Raw genomic sequence first — 17,196 nt, forward strand, 5'->3', positions numbered from 1 at the left:
GGAAGTTAAAGATCAAAAGGGCTGTCTAAAAGAAAGTCATAAATCTGACAATTTAAGAAAAATAGTAGAGGGTTCTATGGAAGGTGCATAGGAAGCATATTTTATGAAAAGATTAATGGAAAAGGTACAAATCCTGTAGTTTAGAAGTGTGCATTTTGATGCAGTAATGTTTACTATGGTGGAGAAATGCGGTGGTGTGGGATGAGGCTATGAAAACATGTTGAGAGTCAGGAAGAAAAAAGGGTGTCCATTCTGCTACAAATCTTATATTTTCAGAAGTATATACCATTAAGAACCACACTACATCTGCCTCTGTATATGTCATATGTGTTCCTGGTTTCTAGGTTGCTATATATAGCATACATGAGTTGCCAGATTTCTAGTAATACGAATGTAAAGCACACCTGGACTAGCAGGGCCAGCTTTGTAGGCAATAGGCTTGATTTCTTTCATCTCTGACCTTCTGTTCTGCTTTCTATTTTTATTATAGCTTCTTATTTATAATTTTTAAAAGACTATTCCTAGATTTTAAGATTTTTAGAGACATTACAGAGTTTTTCCAGGCACAGTTTAGATGCATAATAATTGTTGAATTTAAATGAAAATGTCAGTTTTTATTATACGTATTAATTGGGCTTGATGAATTATACATTTCTTTTGTTATTTTAAATATTCTTCAATGTATCAAGAGAGGGGCTGTATACCTGTTTTTACTTACTTTTCGAATAAAACAAATATTTCAGTAGAAATAAGGACAATCAGGTTTCCTATAGCCACTGCTGAAGGCAACATTTAGTAGTCTTTAGAGTGATTTAGGTCAGAAAGAAAGAGTTGGCAATATCTTATTTGTTCTGCAGCTCTTGAGCAATATTTTGATAATTATTTCACAGAAAGGTTCAATGAAAATTTAATTTAAATCTGCATACAAGTAAAATGAGAGATGACAAATGAGAGCTTAGTGCAGCCCAGTACCGTGTGGAATAGAAATCAGTTTCAGTGATTCTATGATTGAAATATAATTATAGTGCTGACACATGACAGCGTCGGAGTTCGTAGAGGTCATAGCATGAAACAGGCTCAAATCTGTTTGCTTAGGGAGCTTCAGGATGCTTTACCTTAGTTTCATTAGGAACCAACAGAGTATTGCAGCTAATATGGTATATTCTAATTCTATTAAAAGTGAATATTCCTGTCTAAATAATGTATTCTGTGGCTACAGTTGTCTCCCAAATTATTAAAAGTGGTAGAATGACTCAAACATTTTTTAAAATTAGTTAGTTTTGTTCTGATTCAGTTTTCCTTTTCTTAACATCTCAATTGATTTTAAAGACAGAACAGTTGTTTAGAAGAAATTCATGCTCCAAATTTTTAACTTAATGTAGTTTTGGATACTTAACAGACTTTTTTTGCTTGGGAAAGCTGTCTTTTCTGGATTATCATCTTTTTGTTGACCTCTTATTACAGGTTTTCAGCACATACTCCAATGAAGACTATGACAGGAGAAATGATGAAGTTGACCCTGTGGCTGCTTCAGCTGAGTATGAACTCGAAAAGCGTGTAGAAAAGCTGGAACTCTTCCCAGTGGAACTAGAGAAAGGTATATGAGTTTACAATGTTTATAATGTCATTATATCAACATGTTAATAAAACGGAAATGACTTTATTTTTCCTAAGCATAGTCTTTTTTTGGTAAGCATTGGATATGTAAGGAAATCCTTTTTAGTAAGGATTTCATGGGAGGTTTTATTTATTAAATTTTATAAATAGTTGATATGAATTCTGTATAGATGGTGAATTAAAGACTCTGTCTGCTCTTCCACTTTCAAGTGAAACCCATCCACTTTAGTTGGCTGGGATGGTGGCTAGGACTAGGAAGGTATGAGTGAGGCCTAATGTTTTGTTGGTACTTCTGCAGTGGCTGGTGCAGGTGAGAGCCCACAGAGAGCTGCTGTAAGTGAGAGCTTCGGGCATGTGGTTGTTTTTATTTTATATTATTATTATTTTTTTTGCTGAGGAAGATTCACCCTGAGCAAACATCTGTTCCCAATCTTCTTCCTTTGGCTTGAGGAACATTTGCCCTGAGCTAACATCTGCGCCAATCTTCCTCTATTTTGTGTGTGGGTGGCTGCTGACAAGTGGCATGGGTCAGTGCCCAGGAACTGAACCCAGCCGCCTAAGCAGAGCAGGCCGAACTTAACCACTAGGTGACGCGACCAGGCCCACGTGGTTGTTTTTATTTTTTTGGTGGATGGAGAGTGGTCGTGATTAGACTCCAAGTGTGGTAAATATGGGGAGTGCCAGGCCTTTAGAAAATTATGGATTTTGGAATGACAGCAGTAGAATCCTCTTCATCTCTGAGAGGAAAGGGTTAAACGAGAGCCGGGAGATCTGGAGCAGAAGGCCTCTGATTTCTCTCCCTAGAGTCATGCCCTGCCTGCTCTAGTAACTGGAGACCCACGGGGCCAGAGACGGCTGTGGTTATCATCATGTAAGATGTACACCTGGGCACTGGACTAGGACCCAATGAACAGAAATATATCACGTCTCTCAGAGCTTTGGGAAAAAGCAGAACAGGTGACGACTTGAATAACAAAGAAGAAACAAACAAACAAAAACCAAATAAGGGTATTCAAGTGTGGTTTATGAAAGACATTCTTAAGCAAATTAACAACAACAAAAACATTGATTTTAAAATTAAAAATTTCAGTAGAGGAATTGAAGAGGAATGGATGGTTATTGTCGAGACTCATATTGATGACCTATAAGATCAAGCCTAAGAAATATGCCAAGCTAATTCTCGAAAGACAGAGCAAAAATCCATGAAAAATCATGATGGAGACCCAAAATAAAACTTATAGATAACAGAAGGGAAAAAGACAATAGAGGATGAGAGATATATTAGATAAATAATAGAGGAAATTTTCCTGAACTCAAAAAAGACTGAAGCCTCAGATTTGAAAGGGCTAAGCCAATTGGTTGTGAGTGAGAGGATTTAAAAAAAAAAATCCCACACTTAGGCATAGCTTGGGAAAAATCCTAATCTTCAAACATAAAGTGAAAATCTTACAAATCAGGCCAAAAATCAAAGCAAAGAAAGAAGGAAAAGTATTTGCAAAGGTAAAATTATTACACTAGCAGCAGACTTCTCATCTGTGGCACTGGAAGTGAGGAGACATACATATAATTTCACACACCGGTGAGAAGAAAAGGATGATGATCCACGAATCCTATATCCATCCCAGAGAGCATTTACCTGTCCTGGTGAAAGACAGAAATTTGCTGATATGTAAGGATTTGAAGAACACATCACCCACATACTTCCCAGTTAGCAGGGAGGGAAAGAAATGAAGATCAACTTGTTCAAAACAGCAAAGGTGAGGGGAGAAGAGCTGAAAACTAAGTAAATATTAAGCATAAAATTGTTTGGGAGAAAAAGAATACAAGTCATTGCACTAAACGTGACTGGCTAATTGTTCTCATTAAAGGATTCTTTCATTTGAGGTTAAAGAGAACATAAGAATAATGTTTACTTTTTTCATTCATTTAAATATGTAAAAACCATCCTTAGCTCATGGCCTATATGAAAACAGCTGGATTTGGCTGTGGGCTATTGTATTGCTTATAATAGCAAAAGATTAGAACAATCAAATATTTGTCAGTGATAGAAAAGCATATATAAATTCTAGCATGTCCGTTCAATAAAATATTTCTTAGCAGTAAAGATGAGGGAGCCACGATTGCATGCAGCAGTATGTATGATTGTTTTTCTTTTTTTATTGTTTTATTGAGGTCATAATGGTTTATAATATTGTGAGATTTCAGGTGTACATTATTTATCAGTATTCTGTGTAGACTGCATTGTGCTCTCCACCAATAGTCTTAATTTTTATCTGTCACCATACATATGTGCCCCTTTACCCCTTTTGTCTACCCTCAACCCCCTTCCCCTCTGGTAACCACTCATCTGTTCTCTTTGTCCATGTGTTTGTTTATCTGCCACATATGAGTGAAATCATGCAGTGTTTGTCTTTCTCTATCTGGCTTATGTCACTTAACATAATACCCTCAAGGTCCATCCATATTGTTGCAAATGGGATGATTTTGTCTTTTTATTTATAGCTGAGTAGTATTCTATTGTATATTTATACCACATCTTCTTTATCCGTTCATCAGTTGATGGACACTTGAGTTGCTTCCAGGTCTTGGCTATTGTGACTAATGCTGCAGTGAACAGAGCGGTGCTTAAGTTTCTTTGAATTATTGATTTCAACTTCTTTGGATAAATACCCAGTAGTGGAATAGCTGGGTCATATGGTATTTTGATTTTTAATTTTTTGAGAAATCTCCGTACTATTTTCCATAGTGGCTATACCAGTTTGCATTCCCACCAGCAGTGTACAAGAGTTCTCTTCTTTGCATCCTTGCCAATATTTATCTCTTGTCTTTTTTATATCAATTTTTTTATTGAGTTCATAATAGTTTACATCAATGCGAGATTTCAGTTGTACATTATTTCTTGACTGTCACCACATAAGAGCTCCCCTTCACCCCCTGTGCCCACCCCCCAACCCCCCTTCCCCTGATATCTCTTGTCTTTTTGATGATAGCCATTGTAACAGGTGTGAGGTGATATCTCTTTGTGGTTCTGATTTGCATTTCCCTGATGATTAGTGGTGTTGAAAAACCTTTTCATGTACCTGTTGGCCATTTGTATATTTTCTTTGGAAAAATGTCTATTCAGGTTTCCTCCCCATTTTTTTTTTGTTCTTGTTCTTGAGGAAGATTAGCTCTGAGCTAACATCTGTGCCAGTCTTCCTCCAGTTTATATGTGGGTCATCTCCACAGAATGTCTGATGAGTGGTGTAGGTCTGTGCCTGGGATCCAAACCTGCGAACCCAGGCTGCTGAATTGTAGTGCACTGAACTTAACCACTATGCTAAGGGGCCAGCCCCTTTCTGCCCATTTTTAAATCAAATTTGTTTTTTGCTATTGAGTTGCATGAGTTCTTTATATATTTTGGGTATTAACTACTTATTAGATGCATGATTTGCCAGTGTTTCCTCCCATTTGGTGAGTTGCCTTTTCATTTTGTTGAAGTTTCCTTTGCTGTGCAGAAACTCTTTAGTTTGGTGTAGTCCCATTTGTTTATTTTTACTTTTGTTTGCTTTGCTTTGGTGTCAAATCCAAAAAGTCATCACCAAGACCAGTGTCAAGGAGCTTATCCTCTATGTTTTCTTTTAGGAATTTTATGGTTTCAGGGCTTACATTCAAGTCTTTAACCCATTTTGCATTGATTTTTTGTGTATGGTGTAAGACACTGGTCCAGTTTCATTCTTTTGTGTGGGGCTGTCTGGTTTTCCCAGCACCATTTATTGAAGAGACTTTCCTTTCCCCATTGTATATTGTTGGCTCCTTTGTCATAAATTACTTGACCAAATATACATACATTTATTTCTGGGCTCTCTACTCTGGTCCATTGATCTGTGTATCTGTTTTCATGGCAGTACCATACTGTTTTGATTACTAAAGCTTTGTAGTATAGTTTGAAATCAGGAAGTGTGATGCCTCCAGCTTTGTTCTTCTTTCTTGAGATTGCTTTGGCTATTCAGAGTTTTTTGTAGATCCATACAAATTTTAGGATTGTTTATTCTATTTTTGTGAAAAATGTCATTGGAATTTTGACAGAGATTGCATTGAATTTGTAGATTGTTTTGGGTAGTATAGACATTTTAACAATATTAATTCTTTGCATCCAGGAGCTTGGACTATCTTTCCATTTATTTGTGTCTTCTTCAATTTCATCAATGTCTTAGAGTTTTCAGTGTACAGGTCTTTCACCTCCTTGGTTAAGTTTATTCCTAAGTGTTTTGTTCTTCTTAATGCAATTGTAAATGGGATTGTATTCTTAATATCTCTTTCTGATAGTTCATTGTTAGTGTATAGAAACATAAATATGATACAAACTATACATCATAATACCAACAGAGAATTTTACTTTTAAATTGAGGAAACACTAAGAATATTTCAGTTAAAAAAAGGAGTCAGATTTGGAATGCTCTTAATTATCAGTATAAACAATAGAAAATAGTAGATGAAAAGTAGGCTTTTGCTTATATATATATGAGAAAATTAATTGTTTTTTCCTCTTATGAATATATGTGAATGTGAATATAACACTAATAACCTGGAAATGAAAATAGGAACGATATTTCATTTACAATAGCACCAAAACAATAAAATAACTTATTAAATTAATCACTAAGAAAAACATAGAATTTATGTGTAGAAAATACATCTTTTTGAAAGATAGAAGATCTAAGCAAATAGAAAGATGTACCATATTCTTGGATGAGAAGACTTAGTGTAGGAAAGTCTCTCCTATTCTGTGTCTCTGATACCTATAAATCAATATACAAATTAATGCAGTTCAAATAGAACTGTGATCAGAGTGGAGTTGGGAGAGGGGATTGCATAGTATAATACTAAATTTTATATGCAAAAATACAGACTTAAGGGAAGTATGGAGAAGACTGTGAAAGGATTTAACTTCCCAATATCTGAATATAATGTAAAGCCTCTATACAGTTAGAACAGATTGTGTTCACATAGCAATTGATCAGTGGAACAAAGTAGAAAATCCAGAAAAAGATGTTAGTATGCATGAGAATTTAATATATGACATGTGTGATATTCTAATTCAGAAGAAACAATGTTGTTTTACAAATTGTTCTGGTGCAACAGCGTCTCTTTGCAAGAATCTAAAGTTGGACACCTTCATCTTCATTACATCATATATAAAAAGTAACTACATGAATTAAATAATTAAATATTAAAAATAAATTAATAAAGATGTTTGATGAAAATTTATGACTACATTTGTCATCTAGGCTTGTGGGAGGTGGGGCTTAACTGAAATGGAAAACCACAAGTTATAAAAGAGAAAATGGACCAATTTAATCATCTAAAATTTTAAGTTTTTAGAGGTAATTTTGTCAAACAAAGCCAATAGGTAAGTGATAAGTTTTAGGGGAGGGAAATCTTCATTATAGATGATGTGGAGTTAATATCTATATTATGCTAAGGATCTTTGCAAATGATGAGGAAAAAAGAAAATTTTTCAGTAGAAAAACGGGCAGTTTACTGAAGAGGAAATCTAATAACTCACGCTCATATGATAGAAGCTCAAATCTCACTAGCAAGGAGGGAATGCTAAACCAAGATGACCTTCTCTCCTAAGAGAAAAAATAAGCTCTGAGCTCCAGAGTATGGTGATAGCATCTTCCATAATAACACAGCGTCACAGTCTCTTCCAGCTTTTCCTGGCTGCCTTGCCTATTTCGTGCTCTGCTTGTCTCTAGGAGAGTATGAAGATAGAATGGCTGCTGGATTCTTGACAGTGCAGGCACAAAAATCAGTTGCCTTCAAGTGTGTGGCTCTGGACTTCACCCATGCTTGACATTTCTCAGAGAAACCTGTACAGAGATGAGCATCAGTTATCTGGTCTCTGGGTTGATTGTACTCTTCCTTTAGTTGCCTTTCAGTTATCACCATGTCTTTCAGTTAGTCTACACTGGAATTGAGGATGGCTCAAGCTAATAAGAGATTTTCCCACAATCAGGTTTTCAGCTCTGCAAATCTGAGTAATTTACCAGTTAGAGCAATAAGAAGAGCTATGGAAGGAAGAAAGATAATTTTGCTAAAGCCTGAGTCCAGGCAGGGAAAATGGATTTAAAAACTAAGACATCGTTTTCATGCAGGATATTTGGAGGAAGAAACTATTTAATGGCGTGATAGCACAGAGTCCACATTTGAGAGGAGCTCTTTGAGTGTATGTACGGAGCATGGGAAAGTTTCACTTACAACTCAAGATTGGCTCGACATGTGATAATTCATAATGAAGAGAAACTCCTGTAAATACAATGAATGTGAACAAGAATTCAACTAATACTTAGTAGAGACCAGAAATTTCATGCAGGAGAGAAGCCCTATGGCATTATTCAATGTGAAAGAGTCTGCAGTGATCATCTCTTAACACAAGAGCAAACACATTGGGGAGAAAAACCTTATATGGGAAGGCTTTGGGTCATCATTCGTCCCTTCATCAACGTAAACAAACTCACACTCTAGAGAAACCCTATGAATATGATGAATGTGGGCAAGAATTCAGCCATACAGCTAGCTGTTATACACATAAGAGAATTCATGTGGGAGAGAAGAAACTTTACACATGTAACCAGTGAGGAAGAGCCATCAGCACAGATCTGCATGTGCACAAGAAAACTCATTCTGGGGAGAAACCCTAAAACTGTAATGAGTATGGGAATATTTTTAGCTAGAGAAAGCCTCTTGATGGACATGAGTGTCTATACCAGAGAAACAGTCAGAATGAAATAGATATGGGAAATCATAAATGTGTACAAACATTCTAAATGTGAGGAATGAAGGAAAGTCTGCAATGATCCTCATAAATTAGTCAACATTAAAATTCTCACACTGGAGCAATACCTATGTTTAGAATCAATGTGGAAGTACCTTCAGCTGGAGATCACATCAGACAGTTCCTCCAGGGTGAATACCATATCAAGTTTTCTTTAGCACACAACTGAGCAAGCAAATCACACTTTTACCAAATGACGTATTTTTAAACATATGTAGAATAAAGATGTAGGATTATGAATTGTACTTAGAAATACTTAAAGCAGAATTTGGTGACAAATAATAATCAATAAGATGAATCCTATACAAAAGATTACTAATTAAAAATACCTAGTAAGTTAAAGGTTATTGCTAAAAAGTCTTTTAAAAGCATCAGGCATTCTGTTGAGTACATGAGCCAGGTTTCCTTTAATACTCAACCGCTGTTGATTAGCTAGTGTCTGTTTTTTTATGCAGCTAATACACCATGATTACAAAGACTTTGACTCTTTCAGGAGATAATTTTGAATGTTAACCAAAAAATGTGGAGTGCAAAATAGTGTATGTTTTATTTCATTGATGTTAAAATATGTACGTTCCTGGATAGGGCAGATGGAAATATGGATAAACACATGATTTGTGAGTAAGTTAAAAAACGTGTTGTCAGTATTGTTCACAGAGCCAATAAAATGGAAACAAAAGTGAATTCCTGTCAGTATAAAAATGGTTGGGTAAGTTATAATAACATCTTCCCATGAACTATGGGATTATTAGAAGTGGTTTAAGGCTATGTAAGTTGATATCCATGAAGTATCATTGAAATAGAAAAGTAAGCTGCATAGAGAAGTAGGTATAATATGATCTTATCAGTGTAAAGCAAATAGGAAGGAAAAACAAGCCATATATATGTATATTTATGAACATATTGTTGATAGATTTATATGCTTTTATAATAGGACAGAGGAAAGTACCGAAAGACACATACCATCTCATTAACAGGAATGGGGATATGGAACAAATGAAAAAGAAAAGACCACATAAAGGGGAAAATCCAGATATGTTAGGATCACATTTATTTAAAATAATGTATGTATATGTATGCTTTTGTGCTTAAAATATTATATATTTAAAGAGGCTATGTTTTAAGGCAGATTGATTACTCAGATTATTACCTTGGGATCACAATGAACAGCCAACTGCAGTAGTAAAATGAAACTAAACTCATGAACCTTTTGGGGGGGTCTTATTTGACACCTTGCTCCCCAGCATAGAAAAAGAAAGTCCACCAATGCAAGCATATAATATAGTCCAAAAAGAAAAAAATTAAAATCAGCAAATAGTCACCAGCTAATTGCGAACTAGTGTAAAACTTAGGTTGTTGAATTTTTTTGCTTTTTCATAGATGAGGATGGACTTGGTATAAGTATTATTGGAATGGGTGTTGGAGCAGACGCTGGACTTGAAAAGCTGGGAATATTTGTCAAGACCGTAACAGAAAGTGGTGCTGCCCAACGGGATGGCAGGTAAGCGGACTACTGTTGTTAATAACTAAAATCTTCTAGGAAACTTTTCTTGGAATTTCTTTTAGTAGTAGCTTTCTTTTTTTGATTTTTTAGGACAGAATTTCAGAGTGTGTCCCAGATGTGGAAAATGTTAAAACAGTTGAATTACTTTCTGATATGTAGGCAGAATACCTGCTTTCTTTAATGTATATTAGGTAAATGGGTGGATGGATCTATTATCTATATCTGTCTACCTTTGACTCTATCCATTCATCTATCTGTCTAGTGGGAAGTGGACAGAAACATGGGTGCATATAATTTAAGAATATGTACTATGGAGATCATCGTATGGTTTTACTTCAGAAATATCAAAACAAATGCTAATTGTTCTGGCACTTCTAAAAATGACAGAGGTAGAAGGGAACATAGGAACTCCAGTTGTGTGATGGTGGTAATTCTGGAGATCAATGTTTCTCAAAATGTGTTGTGTCTAAAAACACATAATGGTAGAGGTAAATATTTCCCATTATTAATTTAGAACCTTTCTTCCAAATGAATTAAAATTTGTTTGTAAAATCTGCATCATTTCTCTGTTTCATGAAAAATTTAAAAGTTATTCTAAGGTGATAGGAAATAATTCTTATTGTTAGTATTAAAAAATACTACCTTATTATGAACTATTCCTGTTAAGTAAATGGCCACAAACCCAACCAAAATACAAATTGATTAAAAAACAAAAAGATAGAAAATTTTGCATTCAGCACTAGCCGGTTCCCGTTGCTCTAAACTCAGACCTATTTGTTTTTCCGTTGCTCATTTTTAAATTTTAAAAGTAGGTTTGTTTTCTGTTAATCTATTTCCTGATTTGCTCTTCTATGTAGTGTCAGTATTTACACCAATATGAGAAATACGCTTTTTCAGTCCCAGCATGCATTTCCTCAGTTCTTTTAAATGAATGTTTACCTAGTGTAGTAATCCTGCTACTGTTATAATAGATGCTTAATAAATGCCTCTGTGAATATATTAAGAAAGGCAATTTGATTTACTGAAATGAGCAGAATCTCTGGGATCGTGTGACCAGGAGTCTTAATCCCATGCCCTCTACTTAGTGGCTGTGGGATATTGAGCAAATTACTTAATTTTCATGTTACCTACATTGCAGGGTTGTTCTAAGTACTAAATAAGCTTATGTAAATAAAAAACCTTCTGTAGTGCTTTTTGTGTATGAAACTGTTCTTGCATGAAGTAGGAATAAACTTGAAATTAAAAAAAAAGTTATTACGGGAAGTCTTATGAAAAACTACAGAAAGTTGTATAAAATATGCACAGGATCATAAAATTTTGGAGGCCAGAGGGACTTCAGAGATCTTTTAATCCATACCTTTCATTTTATGTGTGCATGAAAATTGAGGATATATACATATATCTAAAAGTAAGTGATCTTATTGTTAGACCCATGGCAATGTTTGCATCTTTTAAATTATTGTTATTATCACTATTACTGGCATGCTCATTTGGACAATATTTAAATATTTGCTATTTAGAAGGTATCAGTATAAAAAAATGACAAAAGGAACAGTTGGTTGCTCCAGTCAATAATAATTTTTTAAAAGTTATGTTGTGTATACTTATTGATATAGAAAAACTTTGTCTTAAGGATTTACAAAACAGTATGATTAGTATGATGCTGTTCTTGTGTGGATATGTTTTCTATGTATTCATTCCCCCAACCTCTCTTTCTGTCTTTCTCCATCTCTTTCTCTCTCTCATAAAATCTATAATTAATACACACCAAAGTGTTGAATGGCTCTAGTCTGTATTCTTTTGGATTTCAGTTAATATGGAATTCTTAATTTTTTATGGAACTCTGTAATGCTTATTTGTTTTAAACTACAATTAAAAATAATAAAGTTATCACCGTGTGACCTCGGAAAAGTTACTCTTCAGACCTCAATTGTGGACAAAATTAAAGTTCTGGATTAGATGTCCATTACACTTTCTTACAGCTGTAAAAGGATACGAGTCTGTGGTATACCTTTCTAGCTTGTTTTAGTTTCTTAATAACTCTTCCTTATTTAAGAAAACGATTTCAGTTTTCTCAGATCTCAGATTTTTCAGTTTTCTGACAATCTCAGATTTGGTCACACTTCCTTCAAGGGATGTTAAATAAACAGAGGTATACAGAAAATTCTTTTTTCCCTCCTCCCCCTTCTTACCTCCACACAAAAAGGCTGTTAATTGCTGTGATTGCTTTTACCCCTTCTGAATGTCTCATAAACTCTCACCATATTTTGAGTACTTTCAAAATGTTGCCATGACTGTTTACCTTCTGAGTCATCCAATATAGTCAAAAAGTTTTGTCTCCCTTATTCTTTGATGTTACGCCCAACATTCTAATTTTCTTTTGTCAAGCTCTGCTTGTCTGTCTGTACCTTTTCATATGATGCCTAAATGTTCGGGGTGCTCGCTAAACCTTTGTTGAATGAGTGAATACTTGTGCTTTAATCACTTTCAAAACATTTACTTGGGCCTAACATTTTTCTTTTTCTTCTCTTCTCTTCCCTTCTTTTTTGTTACTCTGCCTCTTACGGGCTAACTTGTAATTTAGCTGAGTGACGTGATAGCCATTTCCACCTTCTGTTTTAGTTCTAAATTTTTAGTAAAATAATATTAAATATGTTAACCACTAGTTTTTGCTGCCATAAATTTTATGATTGTACACGGGACATTTTAACACACTAATTATTTCTCCAGTCTTCTTTAATGAGTCTACAAAGCAAAGTGCCTTTTATAATAACACTGATAGTGGAATAAATTACGTGGATTATAACTGACAAAAGATAGTAACAATGCTATGCTAAAGAGGCAAATTAAAAATGCATTTGGGATTTCCTTTGTTTATGACTCCTGTGTTTGTTTCTCAAGCTTTTGCATATCCTCATTTTAGAATACTGTCCTTTTCAATTTTTTTTGGAAAAGCTATCAAATATGAAATTAAGGTGCTATGTAGTTTATCCTCATTCAACTGTTGGTTTTCAGACGATTTTAATTGTTTTTGACCATCTTTTGGGTAACACTGATATATAAACCAGGTAGAGTCCTATTCTGAAGCTTACCCTGCAGCAGACTCTCCATCCTGCAGGAGCCATCTGTGCCCCTGAGGTACCCTCCAGCCCAGTCAACCCTGAATGGAAACTGCTGTTGTAACTGTGTCTGTCTGTCATTGTTCCTTAGTTGATGGTTTCCTCTCTGTGCACGTGCCCTTGTGTCACTCTTCTAATCAAATATTTTGCTTGTTCACCTCTTAGAGAGTTGGGATATTACTGCTTTGATATGTATTTTCATATACATTTAAAACTTCACTATCTAGTGTTTTGGAGAAGACTCTCTGTTGTCCAGAGTTTGTTAATGTTGCTCCAGCTGGTCTCCCTTTCATTCATCGTTGGTTGCTTTGTTTATATAAGACCTGTGGGGTAGAATTTTTATTTTTGTTTCCCTTTCCCAGATACATCAGGTCAACGAATAACTATCCAATAACATTAAACAAACCCTAGAATGGTCCAACTTATATATTTTTATTAGCCTTACCCCTATTGATTCTGATTTTTAGATTCAGAATTGAGGGATATCTGAAATACCAGGCTGAGGCTGAAGGGCAGTCATATTGCACGCTAGTGTGTATCAGCACATGGAACCGATTGAGGAAATGGCCAGGATGAGATGCCTTTTACAAACTAGCCTGGTACATTCCCATAAAATCTACTCCAGCAGACAATGTTTCCAGGGAAAAACAGGCTATTTCCTCTGCTCATCTGGAACATTTTTAGAAAGTCCAGATTGTCTGTATTCTTTTGTATTCTAGGATTGCCTGATACAGAGAGCTGTCCGTTTAGTTTTTACAACCAGGACTCATCCCTTGTCTTTTCTGTGCTTCTAATTATAAGCCAAGGTTTGAGAGAGATCAGTGTTACTATTCTGTGGGGTTGCATCGAAAAGTTATCCTCTGTCAGGGTAAGAGATTCAAGCAAAGTGAGTACAGACACCAGAAAACTTTTTCCCCACTACAATAACCATTTCTGTGTTAAACACCCTTCTGGCTCATGATCTAGTGGGTTGGAGAGTCAGTCTGTGGCGGCAGTAAAGCTGATCTGCTGTCGTTTTTTAACCAGTGTTACTCCTCTTAACCTCTGTTCAGGCCCCTTCACCTCTCCTCCCGTTGCTACTTGTTTTCACCATTTTTTGAGTTGGTCTTCACCTTAATCACTACACAGTCTGTCTCTATAAAAAGATAAATTAAAATACCACTCAAATAAAATAGCAAACCCCATAGAACTTCCCTCCCTCCTTCTCTTTGTAAAGTTAAAGTTGCTTTTTATGTGCTTTTTTCCAATTGTGTACCAGATTTTTAAATTTTTTCTTTGGTGAATGTATCATTTTTCAAATGAGAAAAAAGTTTTTAAAATAAATATTCTTTTAATGAAAATAATAATCAAGTAATATTGAGCTCTCTTCATCCCCTTAATGCTGTCTGTATTGAGGCAGGCAGGAAGACTTACGTAGGCTCAGGAACGTGTGTTTAATCATGAGATGCCTCTTTATTACACTGGGCTATGAAAGCAGAGAGCAAATCTGGCCAAATATCCGTTGTCACTGTTCCTGTTGCTTGGAGTACTTTAAAGCTAGTGTGGCCCTCTTCTGTCTTCTCCGTGACCATTTCCAGTGCTCTTCTTTCCTTTGTGGAGATCTTTATTCCATCTAGTATCATTTTTCTTCTCACTGAGAGACTTCCTTTAATATTCTATCACTAGGTCTGCTGGTGATGAATCTTTTCAGCTTTGTATGTCTGAAAAAGTTTTTTGAAGATTCGCCCTGAGCTAGCATCTCTGCCAGTCTCCCTCTATTTTGTATGTGGGTCACCACCACAGCATGGCCACCACTGAGTGGTGTAGGTCCGTGCCCGGGAACTGAACCCAGGCTGCTGAAGCGGAGCATGCCAAACTTAACCACTAGGCCATGGGGCCATCCTCTCACCTTTGTTTTTTAAAATATATTTTCTCAGTGTCTAGAATTCTAAGTCGACACTTTTTTTTCCCCCTTTAGTACTTTTTCCAGAATTTTTTTCTCATTTCAGACACATGGGTGTGCATGAACAGAAGTACATGTACACAGATGAATTAAGAAAATTAGGAAGTGCTATAAGTATTGTTTTATTTTCTGATTATTTGAGTTAATTGGATATGATAAGTATTGTAAAGTTTCTGTTGAAAAACAAAAGCTCAAAATCATGTGTATTGGGGCTGGCCTGGTGGCGCAGCTGTTAAGTTCACACGTTCCACTTCTCGGCAGCCTGGGGTTCACCAGTTCAGATCCCAGGTGCAGACATGGCACCACTTGGCAAAAGCCATACTGTGGTAGGCGTCCCACATATAAAGTAGAAGAAGATGAGCATGGATGTTAGCTCAGGGCCAGTCTTCCTCAGCAAAAAGAGGAGGATTGGCAGTAGTTAGCTCAGGGCTAATCTTCCTCAAAAAAAAAAAAAATCGTGTATTAATTCCCCCTGTCTCTTAGATTTTTTGAGAAAATGTCTTTTTTGACTTTGGGTTATAGATTATAGATCCTTAAGTCCGGAACTTTTAGTCTAGTTATTTCATGGTTATGCACGTATGTGTCTTTAATAAAGAACAAGTGCTTGTAATGGCTCAGTCTAAAGGACAACTTTTTAGACTATTTCCACAGTCACTATAAAATGTTATCATCAATTGTATGTGCTAGATTTAGAGAATATTTTGAAGTTATAAGTGTAATACATATTCATGGTTGAAAGTGTGGAAAATGTAGAAAAATATAAAGAAGAAAATAAAAACCTTCTGTAAATCCACAGTCTAGAGTTGACCACTATTAAAATTCTGGTGAATTTCCTTTCAGAATTTTTTTTTGTGCATATGCCTTTTTTTCACTTAACAAAATTAAGATCAATTGAATGTATAGTTTTGTGGGGTTTTATACTTTTCATTCATCAAGATGATACTTGTTCAGTGCTTACTGTATGTTAGGTGATATGCCATGCTCTTTCTGTTTTGTCTCTTATTTAATCCTGGTAATAGCCCCGATTAAATACGTCATCATTATTTTTTGTTTTACGTATAAAGAAGCTATATTTACGTATAAAGAGGCTCCTCATATAATCACAGCAAGTAAGGGGCAGAGTCTGGCTGTGAACCTAAGATATCTGACTCTAGAGTGTGTACTTAAATAATGCATCATGTCATAACACATCATTAAATACTTTTCTACAACAGACTTTAAGGATACATTATGCTGTAGTATTATATATGTGAGTATTTACATATTGTTAATACTGGTACATTTTAAGACATTGATCAGAAATCATTGTGAGTATCTGATTATTCCTTTGAACTTACTTTCTTGGACTGAAATTACTGTGTCAAAGTGCATTACATGTTAAAGGCTTTAGAAACACATTGCTGAACTGTCCTTCAGAAAGACGGTTTGCTTTGTACTCCCCCAGCAGCGTCAAAGAGTAGTCTTCTGCGCCCTCATTTTAAGATTGAATATTGCGTTATAAAACCTTCAATCTCATAAGTGAGATGTTATTTTAATTTCTTTTTAATTTCTTATTTTTGAGCCCCTTAAGATGTTTACTGGACACCTGTATTTTTTTTTTTTGTAAACTATTTTGTTTGCTTTTTCCTGTTAGATTTTTTACCACTGTGTTAGCATCTGTTCTTTTAGTGCTAATCTCCACAAATAAGTGGTCCATCCTGTCTTCATTCTTAACTGCATGAAATTTTTCCTCCTACTCCTCCAATCTGATGACAAAAGTTATCCAGCACAGTAACAGAATTAAAGTGCAACTCTAAACTTAAACCAGTCACATTCTGTATTTAGTTTCTGTCCTTGTTTCCTGTCCAATTCATTGCCTTGAAAATTATTACCTACTTTTTGAGACGTCTGGTAACCTTTTCTTGGACCTAATCTTCAGTTTTTCAGTGTCATAATTACTTATTTCTCATGAGATCCATGCCTCTTTCCTTGGTTTTGTTTTTTGTTGGTTTGTGTGTACATGTGTGTGTGAGAGAGATGTTTTCCAGATTCTCCTTCTATAGACATCCTTTTCCTCCTATTTTTTAATCCTGTATTGTTAAGAATGCTTCTCTCCCAAAGTTAGCTTCTTGAACTCATTTGTATTCAGCCAATGAGCTGGTTTTTTAAATGACTCTATAGAAACTACTCCCAAATTCATCCCCTAGTCCTGGTG

General features: G+C 35.4%; 1 protein-coding gene across 14 annotated transcripts in view; it reads left to right on the forward strand.

Moving 5' to 3' along the window:
* PPP1R9A (protein phosphatase 1 regulatory subunit 9A) overlaps positions 1-17,196 on the forward strand; it is a 314,721-nt gene that overhangs the window by 170,200 nt on the left and 127,325 nt on the right. For all 14 annotated transcript variants that reach the window (XM_046670458.1, XM_046670459.1, XM_046670466.1 and 11 more), the window contains exons 3-4: positions 1,465-1,597; positions 9,818-9,938. In XM_046670458.1, the coding sequence (XP_046526414.1) occupies positions 1,465-1,597; positions 9,818-9,938 (254 nt within the window). The remainder of the gene's footprint in view (positions 1-1,464; positions 1,598-9,817; positions 9,939-17,196) is intronic.

The sequence above is a fragment of the Equus quagga genome, chromosome 8 (assembly GCF_021613505.1).
Source record: "Equus quagga isolate Etosha38 chromosome 8, UCLA_HA_Equagga_1.0, whole genome shotgun sequence".
Classification (NCBI taxonomy): domain Eukaryota; kingdom Metazoa; phylum Chordata; class Mammalia; order Perissodactyla; family Equidae; genus Equus; species Equus quagga.